The following is a 14,330-nucleotide window of genomic DNA, read 5'->3' as shown; positions in this document are numbered from 1 at the left end:
TTTTTAAACTGATCAGTCTAATTTCTGCCTGCAACCACTGTTAAACTGCTACTAAAAGAGTGCAATATGTTAGCCACCAACTTCTCTTTAGCTCAGAGAAAATAATTAAACAGTTCCTTTTCTCGAGGCACTTGATTCTACATTCCCAAAAATATTTCCATTATATCTATTTTTGCATTTACATTCAGTTTAGCATAATAAATACCTCTTTAAGGTGGCTTTTCCATTTTAGAGAGAATATATAATTGGATTTGCATTATAAAATAACTAGAAAAGACAGTTTGTGTGAATGTAAGGTGTGTCTTTGCTTAACCTTGTCTAGTAAACAGTTTGTCAGTACAAGATTTGGGGTTTTTGTATCTAGTTTACATTCCCATAATGCATATCCCAAGATTTCCTTAGCATGTGCAAAGGATGACAAATATCAGTACTTCATACAACTATATTTAATAAGTTATTACAGAAAAAAATAAAGTTCAAACTACAAAGTTTAAGCAGTTGTAAGCAATAGCAGCATTGAGCTCCATGTTTAGTCACAGTACTGCAGTTCCATACAAGCATTAGTCCAAGCCAAAAAGGAAGAAGCCTTGTTAGAATTACTAGCAAAAACAATCTAAGAGAACATGTAATAAAAGATACAGTACATTTAAAATTAGTTGAAAAACAAGTACAGAGATCTTAGCTGTGAATGCTCTAAAAGTTATGTCCATTAGTTTGACAGTAAAATTACAAATATCTAATACTTTATACCCCAACAGAACTACATCCAGGAAAGAAAAAAGAGCAAAAATTATCTCTTGTTAGCACCCTGGTTTTCTACTTACTGATGATCTTTTTGTCATGTAAATTTGAGTGTGTCAGACTTATGTGACCAATGTGATTTCTGACCAGCTACCCATTTGGGGTATAGAGTAGTCACTAACATGAATATAAAATACTCCGTGGTATGATAGAACACTATAGCAGCAGAGATTAAGAAGTTTGTCTGTTTAAAAAAAAAGAAAGAAAGGAAGGAAAAGAAAAAGGGTTTAGCTGACATCATACAAACCAGCATAAAAGCAACTACATACAAGCCAGATTAAACAAAAGAGACATTTCTACAAATCTGTGACTAATCTTTCACTCATACCTTGCAAGTAGAGATGTCACAATACTGAAATATTAACATGGGAGCTTTTCCCAGTTAAGCGCCTTTTTTTTCTTTTTTTTTCTTTTTTTTTTTTTTTTTTTACTACTCTAACAGATAGTGAAATCAGCAAAGTTATTTGCTAACTGCATATTTGCAATACAATTTGTTTTAGCCCATGCCTTGCTAGCAGGCTATAAAATACAAGCATGTCGGCAGAAATATAAGCATAAACTTTGTACCACTTAGCAGGAATTTTTGATTCCCTCTTCATTCCTTAATCTCCTTTGTTTGCAATTTGTGTACATTCCAACCAGTAGTACCTAATTTGAGTCTAAATTTTACTTCACTATTTGATCTAGTCTATACATTACTTACAGAACTGAACACACAGAGGATACACAATAGACCAACTCTGGGCACATTTCTTCCCACAAGTCACGGACGAGCCACTCTAACACTCGAGCAGAAGTTAAGTCTAAAAGGTCATCAGCAACTTGTGGAAGCAAGAGTTTTGTCTAGAGAAAGTCATTGTATGCCCTGTTTACGCAACACCAGTTTTAGTCTGGATTGTTTCAGGTGCCAGAACAGAGTCACTGGCTTCAGGAAGGGGTTTCTTCTGGCTGCATAGGGAAACAAAGGTGATGGAGATGGAGGTGAAAAGCGTTTTGATACTGGCCCTTGGTATTGCCAGTACAAAAGAAAAAAAGGACAAAGACACAAGAGAGGCAGAGAAGAACGGAGAAAGACAAAGAAGCTGAACGGATGTTCAGACGTGGTGGCAATATGAGTTACTGCATTGCTACCAGGGGATGGACAGAGAGTGTTTTCATTAACTTGGCAGCTCCCACCCACGTGGAGTGGCTGGGTTAGGAAATGCTGTGGGCACCGACAGTCTGCTCCACGCTGCCACTGAGAAACGCATGCAGAGAGGACTTGTACAGGAGAGGGGCAATTTCGTTAAATAAATAACATGGTGGCAAAATACAATGAAGATTATATATTTTAGGAGGTTCACTCTAAGGCTATTGAAAAGAGAGTTTATTGAGTTAATGACAAGAAAAGTAATGAAGAGTTATGCTGAATGGGCAGGGTCAAAAACCCATTGTTCAATAGATTTAGTTCCTTATAACGGCAATAGTATTTCATCAACACTGGTGGTGTATAAATCTAGACAGCGAACTGGTACTGTGACATCCCTATTATCTCCCTAAATCATTTTGATAAAGGAAAAGGCTTTTCAAAATATCACGTTTTTTCTGCTTCATTCTGTCATTTTATTGCCCAATTCTTTGTTACAATTTTCCAATCACTTTACATAACCAACCATTTTCATCATTGCCACACTATTGTAAACCACATCAGCAAGTTAATACATAAAGCTTTGCATTTCAAAAAACTAGACACTTTAGTAACAATATTACAAAGATTTTAGCTTCAAAAATAACTGAAAATGAAAAAAATAAACTTTTAAAGAATCAGCATCATAAAATTAATTTATTCCAAGTAAAAATACAAAATAATATTAATGACATTGACCAGATATGAAAGTCTCTCCCAGAAACAACTATATTAATGGTTGAGAAAGCACTCCTTAAAGAAAATACGAAATAAAAATGAAAAATATGTAAATATGTTTAATTTTTTTCTTAGCAAAAAATCTTTCTAAAAATAACAATGAAAATTTGTCTCAGTACAAAGGCTACATTACTATTGAAAAAATACCAGCATGAAGAAAAGGTACATATTTGACAGTAGAAAAATGATTTTAGTGAATCACAATGTCTAAAGTCTGCAATGAAAATAAATCTGCAATAAAGATTTATGCCTTTTTTCTTTTCATTTTTCTTTTTTTTTATACAAACAGTACAAACAGTATTGCACATAACAACAAATAGTCGAGGTTAGGTTAGCCTTCAAAAAAATCGACTAGTTCAAGTCTCACATCAGAAAAGGCCACAATAGGACCTGTTGTACCCAGGGGCTTCTTAGTCAAGTTGCAGTTCAGAACTCCATATTTTAAAAAATAACTTTTTTTTGAAGGACCCTCTTTTAATATAACATATTAACAACTCAGGGGCACATTCATTTACAAAACAAAAGGGAGCATGTCATAATTTAATAAACTAAAAAAAGTTCTCTTTAAAAAAATACAAACAGAAGAACTCTCACAATTCTGGTCAGTCGTGCATAATCACACTTGATTATAAATATACAAATTAAGGGAAAATATTTTTTCACCTTCTATTCACAACTTTCAGCACCAAATGGAGTTTGTGTTTACACCTGTTCTTTATGATGATTTTGTTTCAGATTTAATCCAACATTATGCTATATTGTACATTTTCCAGCTTCTCTCGCTCTCGCTCTCTTTCTCTCTGGGAGTATTTTTCTACATGAAAGAGGGGTATTTCTTCAAAAAGGTTTACTTCTTTCACATAATTAGGTAGACTTCTGTAGGTTAGCTATGATCTTTAATATTACAGTTATAAAGCTCTAACTTCTTCATTTTCAAAAAAACTCAAATAAGCATGAAAAAAATAAAGTTACCCATCTGTTAAATCATTTTTCTTGCAGAATTAAATTAATATATATTTTTCTGAATAAACTTACTTAGAAAATATCATTTTCTTTCCTATATTTCAAAATTGAGGTATTGCAAAAGATCATGTCAGTCAGAAAGCATGCCTTTTTCTTTAAAAAAAATCATCAGCCAACTGTTGAAAACTGTCTAGATACAAAAAGTAGTGCATAACAAAATGTCTTGTACAGATGAAAAAAAACAGAAAGACACCTGGGCTGGGAAAAGCAATATCACAAAACCGCCCAGAAGTAACTTCAAAAGGGATAATTATAATAAGCATTTTAAACCAGTAAAAAACTATTTTTTCTTTTTTTTTTCTCCAAAAACAGAAAAAATCCTTTCAAAGCCAATACTTGCAACTAAACATCGGGAAAACCAACTTACTAAATTAGACACAAAGAAGGACATCACAACAAACAAAACCCAGAACATTTAAATCTACTATGCGGTGTCATATCCAGTCAGATTGTCCCCAGAACTGCAAAAACAAAGGAGGAAAAAGAAAAAAAAAAATAGTGTACACATTCTCACAATCATTAGTATACCAAGTGTGTTTATATTTATATGCTATCTGCAGCCCCATAGTTCATGCTAAAAAAATGTCCACTGTGTTAGCAGGTCTTAATTGTATTCAAGCTTCACAGGATACATCCAGGGATTAGAGAGATAACGCCACATCCACAGAGCAGACATCTCATGTTACTTTAATATGCAGACATTTCTTTAGCACCACTTTGTTTCCTAACTTTCTTAAATGTGCCTAGGTTAGTAGTTTGACAGACTATCTAATCGGTAGTGTATGTACGCCAGCATGAGCTCTTTGGTTTTCTGGACAAGGTCTGCAGCTACGTAAATGATGCAAGCATTAGGAAAGAGATTGTAACTAAGAGCTCATTTCTGTTTATGTACCTGTTATGAACTGTCAAAAATGTGTTAATGTCAGATACAGAGGCTTTAACAGTTAAGTTTGATCACAGTACTAGACATAATCACTTTACTATATAAAATAAATTGCACGATATATAACAGAGCACCGCAAAGTACTTCATCTACCATCCACAAATTTTTTTTAAGAATATCCTACAGCTAGTTTTTATATTTGTTGTAATATAGGTCATTCTGTAATGGGCTGATCCTAATTTCAGAAGCATTACATTTACTGAGGCATGCCTTCCTCCAGTCAGTAATCAATTTGTTTTTGTTACTGAGCATTTTGTAGCCTACGTAGATTCATAATTTGTGCATTGTGGGCAGGTTTTATATTAGACATATATAAAATTTATTGCATGCAGCAACCTGATTAAGTAAACATGCAGTCAAAAAATATTGACCTTCCTTGGAAGCTTTTCTGTATGCTATACTGATCTCCTTTCAGCAGCCATCACTATTTTAATCACATATTCATTTTTAATTGATACCCTAGCCTGAATAGAGTATTATGGTATTAGTAATACCATTGTAATAGCAGCAAAAGCTATTGCAGCATACATTTACATAACACTAAAAGACCTAACAGAACAAAACAAAAAAACCCAACAAAACAGAACAAACAAAAAAAAAAAAAAAAACAAAAAAAAAACCCTCAGCAAAATAAAAGAAAAAAGTCTGATCCAGCTTATGAGGTATCATCCTTACAAGTCAAAATCGAGAGCAACTAAAGGCTTATTTTCTTTAAGGGTTATTACTATTCTAAATGACCCAAACTAATGATTGCTGAATATCTGTTTAAGTTTTTGCTACATCTGCCACCTACTCATGAATATTACCTTTGGTAAGTCATCTGCTAGGGGCAAGTCTAAATTTCTGAAAATAAGTGCATGCTCCAGTTTAAAAATAAAAATAATTATAATTACAATAAAAAAATCTTCATCACATACGCATCAGCCCAGTGAAGACTGATGAGAATGGCAGTCTACATAATGTCACTAGTGACAAGTCTTGTGTAGGAAATTAAGGTACCAAGCAGATGTTTGTGTGAATCAAAGTGCAAAATCAGTACAGTTACACTCTGCCGGTTTGTATTATACTGGACACTGAGTTCAGTAATGTGACTGTAAATAATAATAATAGTAATAAAAGACCCATATCTTCATTAAAGTCGAGGACGAATGCACAGATTTCCAGAACACTAAGCCCTGAGGCAGCGCTCTCTTTTCACTCAATTTTATTTACTCCAGTACTTCTTGCTGGGTGCGGCCGGGGTTCAGCTCCAGCGGAACGGGACGTGGCGGGGCCGGTCACCTCCCTCCTTTACCAGTGGTTTGTGGAACTCCCGCCCAGCACGAGAGTGTATGCTGGCCCAGCAGTATTCACAGTAATACTGCAAGCAGGTAACATTGGCACAAAAGAATGGAGCAAATTTTCCACCACAGCGAGTGCCCTGGCATTCGTCACACATCTGATCATCCAGCACATATGGCTTCACTTCCACCTGCACCAGGGACAAGAAAACAACTGTAAGAATGTTTCATAGTTTTGCTAAGCAACAACACAAATCCCAATATTTTTATTCTTTCTGTCTCTACTGCAGGGTTTCAGCTGAGGCAGGATTAATCCAAGAGGTTGGTAGTTAAATTTTCACAAAGCTCATTTTTCATGAGCTTTACCTGTCAGAATAATCTCAAGAAAGAAGGGTGTGATTTCGTAAGTATTCAACATTCCTTGAAAAAGTTGGGTCTGGGAAAGTACTAAGAGGGAAGTACAGTAAAAATCTCCAAGGATTTTCCACTAAGAAAGCTCCAGGAATCCGAATAAAGTAACAACAGGAGCAGGCCATGAGAGCAGCATTTAGGAAGAAAACTTATAACAAACAAAATTATATTTCTAAACTTCAGAGGTCTAGTGAGTCCCAGAAGTTTTTTTCCTCAGAAGAATTTTTGTCTCTTTTTATTTTATGATTTGCAAAATGAAGGACCAGACTAACAAGAGATTCAGATTAAACAAAATTAAATGCACTTGTATTAAATACTCTCTATTTTGTTGGCAAAAATCACTATCTAAAGATTTTTTGCTCTTGAAGTGCAATAAAATTTCCTTGTAGTTCCAACTAGGGCCTTGCCATCAATTACAAACAGTCTGGAGAGCTGCTGACTTTAGTTCTAACTCATTTGTAAACAACTGATATGCCTTTGTTCTTAAAGCATTTGTGCCAAACACAGCAGGACTGATGCATGATTGGGCACTTGCAATAATGTTATTACAGACATTGAATATGTTCCTATGAATTGTGCCTACACATTTAAATCGAGTGTTCATTCATTACAGGGAAATCATGAGTTCATGCATGTCTAATTCTTATGGCTTTCTGATGCTATTTATAAAGTGGTTTAAGCACAGTCAAGTGCACTAGAAAAGACAGAAAAATTGAAGTATATATTTATTATAAATAATTTTGCTGTAACTGTGCAAGTGCTAGTCGGGCAAAAATTGTATATTGCGAGGAAAACCTGAGTCTAGTAACAACACAGAGATTTTAAGAAACATAGAATGAGGTGTTAAGCTGAAAGACAAGAAACATTCTACAAAAAAGCTTTATGCTGAATTTACTTCAGCTTATCCTGATCACACTTCAATAAATATTACTCCTTTGAAGTAAAGCTTCTATAGTGAGTTGTATTTCTTGCCTAAGGAACAGCTTGGGCTGCCAATCTATTTTTTTAATTACACCCTGCTACTAGTATTGCATGGAACAAGTCTGAGTAACTGCCATTTTGCATATCAGATGCCATATCACTAAAATTAGAAGCATAATGTAAAATAAAACAGCTCTGTCTCAAATGAAATTGGAAGAAAGCAGGTCCAATGTCCAGCATGGCTCTAGATCCCCACCTACTCAAATTTCCCAAGCGTGAATTGTGAAGGTCTCAAATACAATCTCTTTATGTCTCTCTCTCTCTCATCCTTTCTTGCACTGGTTGCTAGTGAAATAATTTTTAAAAAGTTGTCTGCGTAGTTCAGAGATCTGAATCTATTCGATTAAAATTTAAGGACTTGTTAAGAGACTTCATACTTCTTCAAACTCACACATAAATCTATTTTTAAAATAGATAAAAGATAACTAAATAAACTTAAATTATCAGTCCACCAAAAGAAAAAAAGAACAGACTGATGAAAAAAATTACTAGCTAGTGACCTTCTGTGGCTTTAGCCTAAAGCTTAGAAAGTTCCCTTTAGCAAGCATGGCTGATATATAAATCTCAAAGGGTTCAATGTGTGATTAAGACTCCAAAAGTAATCTTCTCAATCTCTCTGTAATATTTTTCAGAATCTAATGGACAATAAATGTTTAGGAATAGCCTTGTCTTAGTTAATGTAATATGGTGTAAAGCACCATACACAAATTGCTTGAGGACTTATAACTCCATGACCTCCTCCAAACTGACAAAAAGTACAATTCAGATTTGTAAAGACAAAGTCACAATAGTTTAAACTTTGCAGCTGTGCAGATTTATATGCATACTGCACATAACAGACATACCTAGTACCTGTTAAACTGACTCCTGAAGAAACCATTTACACTGGATTAAGGAAAAAACAAGCCATCCCTATCAGAAAAATGCATAGCAGCAATCCATGCCATGTGTCCTTTTAATATGTTCAAGCCAAATTTCAGTGAATACTGTAACTTCACTCCATATTTGAAAAGCCCTTTAGGAATTTCATATGGACTGAAAAAATCATGTCATTTCTCACCCTTCTGCCTATCAAGCATCTCTTGGCATTTGGTTTTAGTTAAATAATTCAGAAGACTTTTGAGGTCAGCATTACCTATTTTAATTACAATAAACCTGTGCTTTAAGGACCTCAACTCTAGACCTGCACTACTGACAGAAAATGCTAATAATAGCAAAACTGTCAGAAGCTACACAAGTAGTTATTAAACTTAAAGGCACTGATGCACAATGAGCAAACATCTAAAGGAGGAGAAAGAAGCTGGGAAATGCTATGGAATTTGACCTATAGAATTCAAAAGAGAACCAAGGACAAACGAGCTTACACTCAACTATTTGCTGGGGTTAGCACTAAACAGTTATTTAAGATGTTTAAAGTATTTTTTCACTCTGCTTTAGATGCTTAAAAAAGCTTTTAAAAAATTGACAAATGTTATCTGAAGAACAGAACTTAATGTTCTCCAACACAATTCTAATAAAGATTTTTAAAATTCCTGTACAGTCTGGTAACAACCATTGTGCTCCATGCTGTTTTACTTACCCGTTTATCAATGTCATTGTGTTGGAGCTGGACAAAGCGAGCACTGATAGCAGCAATATAGCTCTGCTGATTGGAGAAAGCCACTCTGCCAGCACCTTTTGGGTACTTCAGCTCTGGGTCTGTATCAATGCCAGCATAGCAGACACCTCCATATAAACGGTCCATAATCATTGCCAATTCAACTGCAAGAAGTCAATTGTTAAATATAATAGATTTAACATAAATCTCTGTGTCGCATTTGGATTGTTGCATTTAAAAAAGCACCATTTGCCTTACCAGATGTGTCTTCCAAGGTCTAAAATTCCAAAGTGAAACACAGATTCAATCAACCTTACATGAATTATAATAAAATATAAAGGCAAAAAAACAGAATCTCTAAAAATTTGATGTGGCTGAGGTGGGAAAAAAATGCAGAGTTATGCTAAAATAGGTATCGGATGAACAAGAATTTACAATATTGCATATTAAAGCTCTAGTATTTGGTAGGCTTTTTAATCCAAGTTTACATTGTGCAAGGTTGTATGGTCACCGAGCCAAGCTCTTTGTAAAACCTCACAGGCCACAAAATTTGTCAGGTAGACAATGCAGGAACTGAGACCTGTACAGGCCCCTGCCAAGTCAGCCATTTTCATGTGCTAATGTGTGAAAACACTTTCTGTAGCACGTTACCATTTAACTACCCAAAATAAAATGTAAACTCACAAATACTGAACATTTAAATACCCATAGTTCTTCCAAAATTTTCATTAGTAAATTGACCAGGTGTATGTGTTTGTATAAATCTGTGTGCAGGGAAGACCATATGCTAACTTGTCCATTTGAAACAAGCAAACTGCAAAAGCAATGTCTGGCTCATTCTACCAAACCAGGTAATACTTCTGCTCCAAGGAGTAAGGAAAAACTACCAGCATAATGTAGGGATTAATAGATTCTTCTAATTTCTAATGATTTGAAATCATCCCTTGGGTAGTGATCTCAGAAAGTGACAGTACAGAATAAACATCACGAACACAATAACAAGAGTAGCTCCACTAAGTTACTCTTGCCAATAGAGAAAGAATATATAGGATTCCAGGGTAAGGAAACCAGGCAGTGTTCAAATATCTTAGGAAAACTTCTGTATCTGATTTTTAAAACTGCAAACAAGAAGAAATGGAAACTGTTTATCTGCTTTGGAGAAGTTACCTAGGCATCAGTTTTCAAATGTAATGCATTTCAAATGTGATCTATGACAGGCCAAATGGCATACAGTTTTATAAAGGCACTCATTAAGAATGAGCTAAGGTTTAATTGTTACTATTTACATAATTACCACCTTACAGTCGGGCCTTATTTTAAGATGGTGAAGAAAGTGAAAGCTGCCAAGAAACAGAATAAGAGAAATCTTACTGTCAGCAATAGCTGGGGGATGTTGGTACAGCTTCCCAAAAGATTTAGGATTAGGCAAAATATAAAGTGAGGAGCTGAAGTTCCAGTGAGCTGGAAAGTGGCTGCTGAAGGAAACTGAGGGCTACAAGGAAAGTCTTTCTTCCAGACAGAGAGGCCTTGTCTACTACAGATTCCCTGGATTAGGATTAGGGTTGAGAGGATGAGAAAGACAAACCATGCAGCTGCCTTGGAGTGAGGATGGCAAGGGAGTATAAACAGAAGTGAGGGCTGCCGAAAGTTCTGCCTAGGAGAAATATTTTAAATTGCTTCATGGCTTTGTCATTGGCTCACCAAAAACGTCAGAATTTAGAGAAAGGAATCAGGGTTGAGCTACAATTGGGAGCAGTGCTCAAATGGGGCCTTCAAAACAGAATGAGGACTGCCAAGAATCCTGGGCTGGGATAAATCTTTCCTCTGGCCAAAAGCTAAAGAGTCTTGTCTATGGCTTTGCAAGTAAAAGTGAAGAAAAAGAGCTAAGGGTGAAGAAAAAGAAAAACAGAGAGAGGGAAGTTACATAAGGAATAAGTCTGGAAAATGCTCTTCCATCTGAGGCCACCAAGAGACCTGGGCTGGGAGAAATTTTTTTTTGGGACAGTAGCTGAGAGGCCATGTCCATAGCTCCATGGAAGAATTAAGGTTGAATAAAAGAGAAACAGAAATCCTAGGGCTGAGGTTGGAATTGGTTTGGAAAGGGTCTGGGAGAAGGGTCTGGTCTTTGTCTTCTAGTCAAAGGAAAAGGAAAGTCTGCACCTCAGCAAACAAATCAGGGTTCAGATTAAGATGGTCTGCATTACAAAAAATCAGCCAAGTTCCAGGATATTATGCAAAGTTGGGGAAAACTCTTTCTACCAACAATCCTAATTAGTAACCTATTTAAAAGATAAAAAATATTCACTGTTAGTATTTTGTAAACCGGAAGACACTCCTTGCCTTAGAAAGCAACCTATGATCTTTGGAAAGCACAGAATCCATTTCTGATCTTTTACAGATGCTATTTATCTTTCCTCATCTTTTCTACTTAATCTGCTTCATGTCCTACATTTTCCTTCTACTCACCAGCTCGGAGAGGCCGTGGAACTCCTCCAACAAAGATTGTTTTTCTTGGATCCAAAGGCTGAGACCCATCCATCACGAAGTCACTGTCACTTAGGTTCCAAGGTCGAATTTGCACCTGTATTAAGGATCATTTTTAGCAGAGGAACTTGGCCACTTAATTAAAATTAAGAAAAGCATGCCAAATCTTCCTGTAATTAAAAACAAAATTTGAACTTCTCAAAAGCAGTGAGTTGGTTTAATAAGAACCAAGACAATTTGAGAAAGTATCTTATCTAAGTATCTGAAAGAAGGGGGACAACTCATTTATCACCTCTAGAGGCCAGGCATGAGTTAGATGTCCTCATCACAAACTCCTACACTCATTAATTCCCTGCCCCTAATCGCCATCATAGGAAGAAACCTGTGAAAGGACTTTCAGAGCATTTTACCGTGTATGTGCAATTACAGTTGCAGTTTGGGCTTCCGGCTTTCCTGAAATCACATACAGTGATCCACAAATTTAAAAGCACTGATAGGAGCTCATAAAATTGATTTCTGTACTTGGATACAAAAGAAATTTGTATAATATGTGAATTCCTATTTCTACTGAGCAGCAAGCAACACAGCTGATAAGAAATCTTTAGATTAAACAGAAAAAAAACTGCTCAGAAGTTATTTAGATTCATCAATCCATTCTTTGATCCTAGGAATCACACAAGCCTGCTCACTGTGCTGTAGTCCTGGGCTGTTCATTCATCTCTGCAAGATTTTTAATAGTACTTTTAAAAGGCAGCACATTTTTTATCTTATTTGCCTGTAGTTTTCACCTCATTTGTTTATCTCCGTAGGCACAAAAAAGGACCAGCATTAAAGAATGTTAGAGATGTGAACAATAAAAACAGGCTACTCTATGTCTTCTATTCTGCTATAGCTGTCTGCAGTAGTTGATTTTACCCCATAGTTTCTATAAGGTAAATGAGGCCTAAATTTTACATTGATTAGCTATTGAATGCTTAAAAAATAATAATTAAAAAACCTAACAAAACACAGGGGATATTTGATGCTATCTGGATCTTAATTTGGCAGGGTTTCTTCATTTCATCACATAAGGCTTTCTTTTAATCAAATAGATGAAAAATTACCATCCCATTGTTTTTCAGCTAACACTGTAAAAGGATGCACACTCCTGAAGCAGACCAGGAGTACCAAATGTAAAAGTTAATTGAACATGGCATTTATCAGAAAAAAGCAAATGTTAAAGCCATGTTATGCTGATACAGGAAGTCAATTCAATGTAACAGCAAGGTCAGAAACAGGAAATTATTAAAAATTTAATTATTAAACTCTAAATAGTGTTTATTTATTTATTATCTGAAAAGAGTAACAGCAAATGGGTTAGCAACCAGCATAAGTGTCATGGCATAAGCTACTTACTGGTTTATCCTTGATTGTGGGACTTGACACACATAGGTAAAGTTTTCCATCTTCTTCCAGACAGGCATCTATCAGAGCTTGTACAGAGCTTTCTTCCTGGAACAGCAGAAAGGCGTAACCTTGGAAAGGATAAGGGCACAAGAAAGAAAAGTAACAGATTAATTTATAGAACATTTCTAAACAAACAAGCCAAAGAAGTGGGTAAAATATACAAATTCCAAATAACTGTTGAGGTTGGTAGTTTGTTTTCATAAATTAAATTCACTGAACATATCCCCTCATTACAGAGCCCCACAGTACTGATTTCAGAATAGAGACAAGAGTATTTGCTGCATCTGAGGATGTTTATTTGATTAATTAATTATTCTGAATGAGAATATAGGCTGGTGAATGAGGGTTTCTATTTTCCAACAACTGCAGTGGGGCTATTTATCAGTGGTATCTGCTGGTATAAGTGATTAACATCTTACAATGGAGGCACAAAATGTCTACTAACCATACACAATTAATAAACTCTAGAAGAAAGGACTAAGTGGACAGATAAACAGGAAAATATTCTATGCAGACACACCTAAATATGAAAACAATGTTCACTAAAAACACTAAGTCCAGTGAAAAAGAACAACATGCTTTGTGCTTTATTATTAAAAGACCTGCTATTGTTACTTGTATTTAAATGAAGCAGTTCAAAAGAAAGAAGAAAGTCTACTAAAATTGTTTCCTGTGATTCAGAATTTTAGGACTTTAAATTAGCCAGTACACCCAAGTGAGTAGCACTCAGTGCTCTGCAGAATGCAGCTACCAAGGAAACTTTCTTGAGTTCTATTTAATGTTGTTAAATCTGCATGAAGAGTTGACCCAAGCAGGCCATGCTTTGCTACATGAGAAGTGAAACTAAGACAGCACTCTCTGCGCTCAGAAAAGCCAGGTAACAACAGCTGCTGCATCACTGGAGCTGCCTGGCCATGGAGCAGGCACTGCTTCTCTGCTCCACAGTCACTACAGCACAGCTCTCTCAATGTGAACATGTTGGGTATGACCTTTGTATTTTGGCACTTGTGTGTCTTTTTTCAGGGGGGTTTCTAGGTCATAGTGAGGGGTTACATCTGTGGTAGTTGGAGTTGACCACCCTTGGGGGTACAATAGATGATATGATCATCATTTCCCCTAACAGTTAAAAGTAACCAGATAGTTGCTATTTTCTCTGGTTGATAGATTAGAAGATTAGTACAAATTGGTGGGGCTTCAGTTTTCTAACCTGGGGCTAGAGCCTGCCATGAAGTTCATTGAGGTAAAAGCTCCTCCCTGCTCTAGATCTCTGTGAATAAACCATTCTCCTGCTGCAGGCAAGGATCCACCAAAGACATGGAGGCTGTCTACAGAGCAGCCTTGTGCTAACCTACCAAAGGAGGGGGCTGGACTAGCATGACACGATGTCCAGCACTACTTCAACACCTGGTAACTGCACATCTATTCCAATCATTTAAAGACTTCTGGTACTGGAGAGTAACA

The 14,330-nt window shown here is 35.9% G+C and overlaps 1 protein-coding gene across 6 annotated transcripts in view; it reads right to left on the bottom strand.

Moving 5' to 3' along the window:
• Nucleotides 1-2,374: 2,374 nt before the first annotated feature.
• Nucleotides 2,375-14,330, bottom strand: part of CPEB3 (cytoplasmic polyadenylation element binding protein 3) — a 79,783-nt gene continuing 67,827 nt past the window's right edge. For all 6 annotated transcript variants that reach the window (XM_030240889.2, XM_050976007.1, XM_050976008.1 and 3 more), the window contains 4 exons: nucleotides 12,819-12,937; nucleotides 11,406-11,520; nucleotides 8,922-9,103; nucleotides 2,375-6,141 (listed from right to left, as the gene is read on the bottom strand). In XM_030240889.2, the coding sequence (XP_030096749.1) occupies nucleotides 5,914-6,141; nucleotides 8,922-9,103; nucleotides 11,406-11,520; nucleotides 12,819-12,937 (644 nt within the window). In that variant the 3' untranslated portion in view covers nucleotides 2,375-5,913. The remainder of the gene's footprint in view (nucleotides 6,142-8,921; nucleotides 9,104-11,405; nucleotides 11,521-12,818; nucleotides 12,938-14,330) is intronic.

This window comes from Serinus canaria, chromosome 6, assembly GCF_022539315.1.
Source record: "Serinus canaria isolate serCan28SL12 chromosome 6, serCan2020, whole genome shotgun sequence".
Classification (NCBI taxonomy): Eukaryota; Metazoa; Chordata; class Aves; order Passeriformes; family Fringillidae; genus Serinus; species Serinus canaria.
This window is presented reverse-complemented; position numbering and strand designations above follow the sequence as displayed.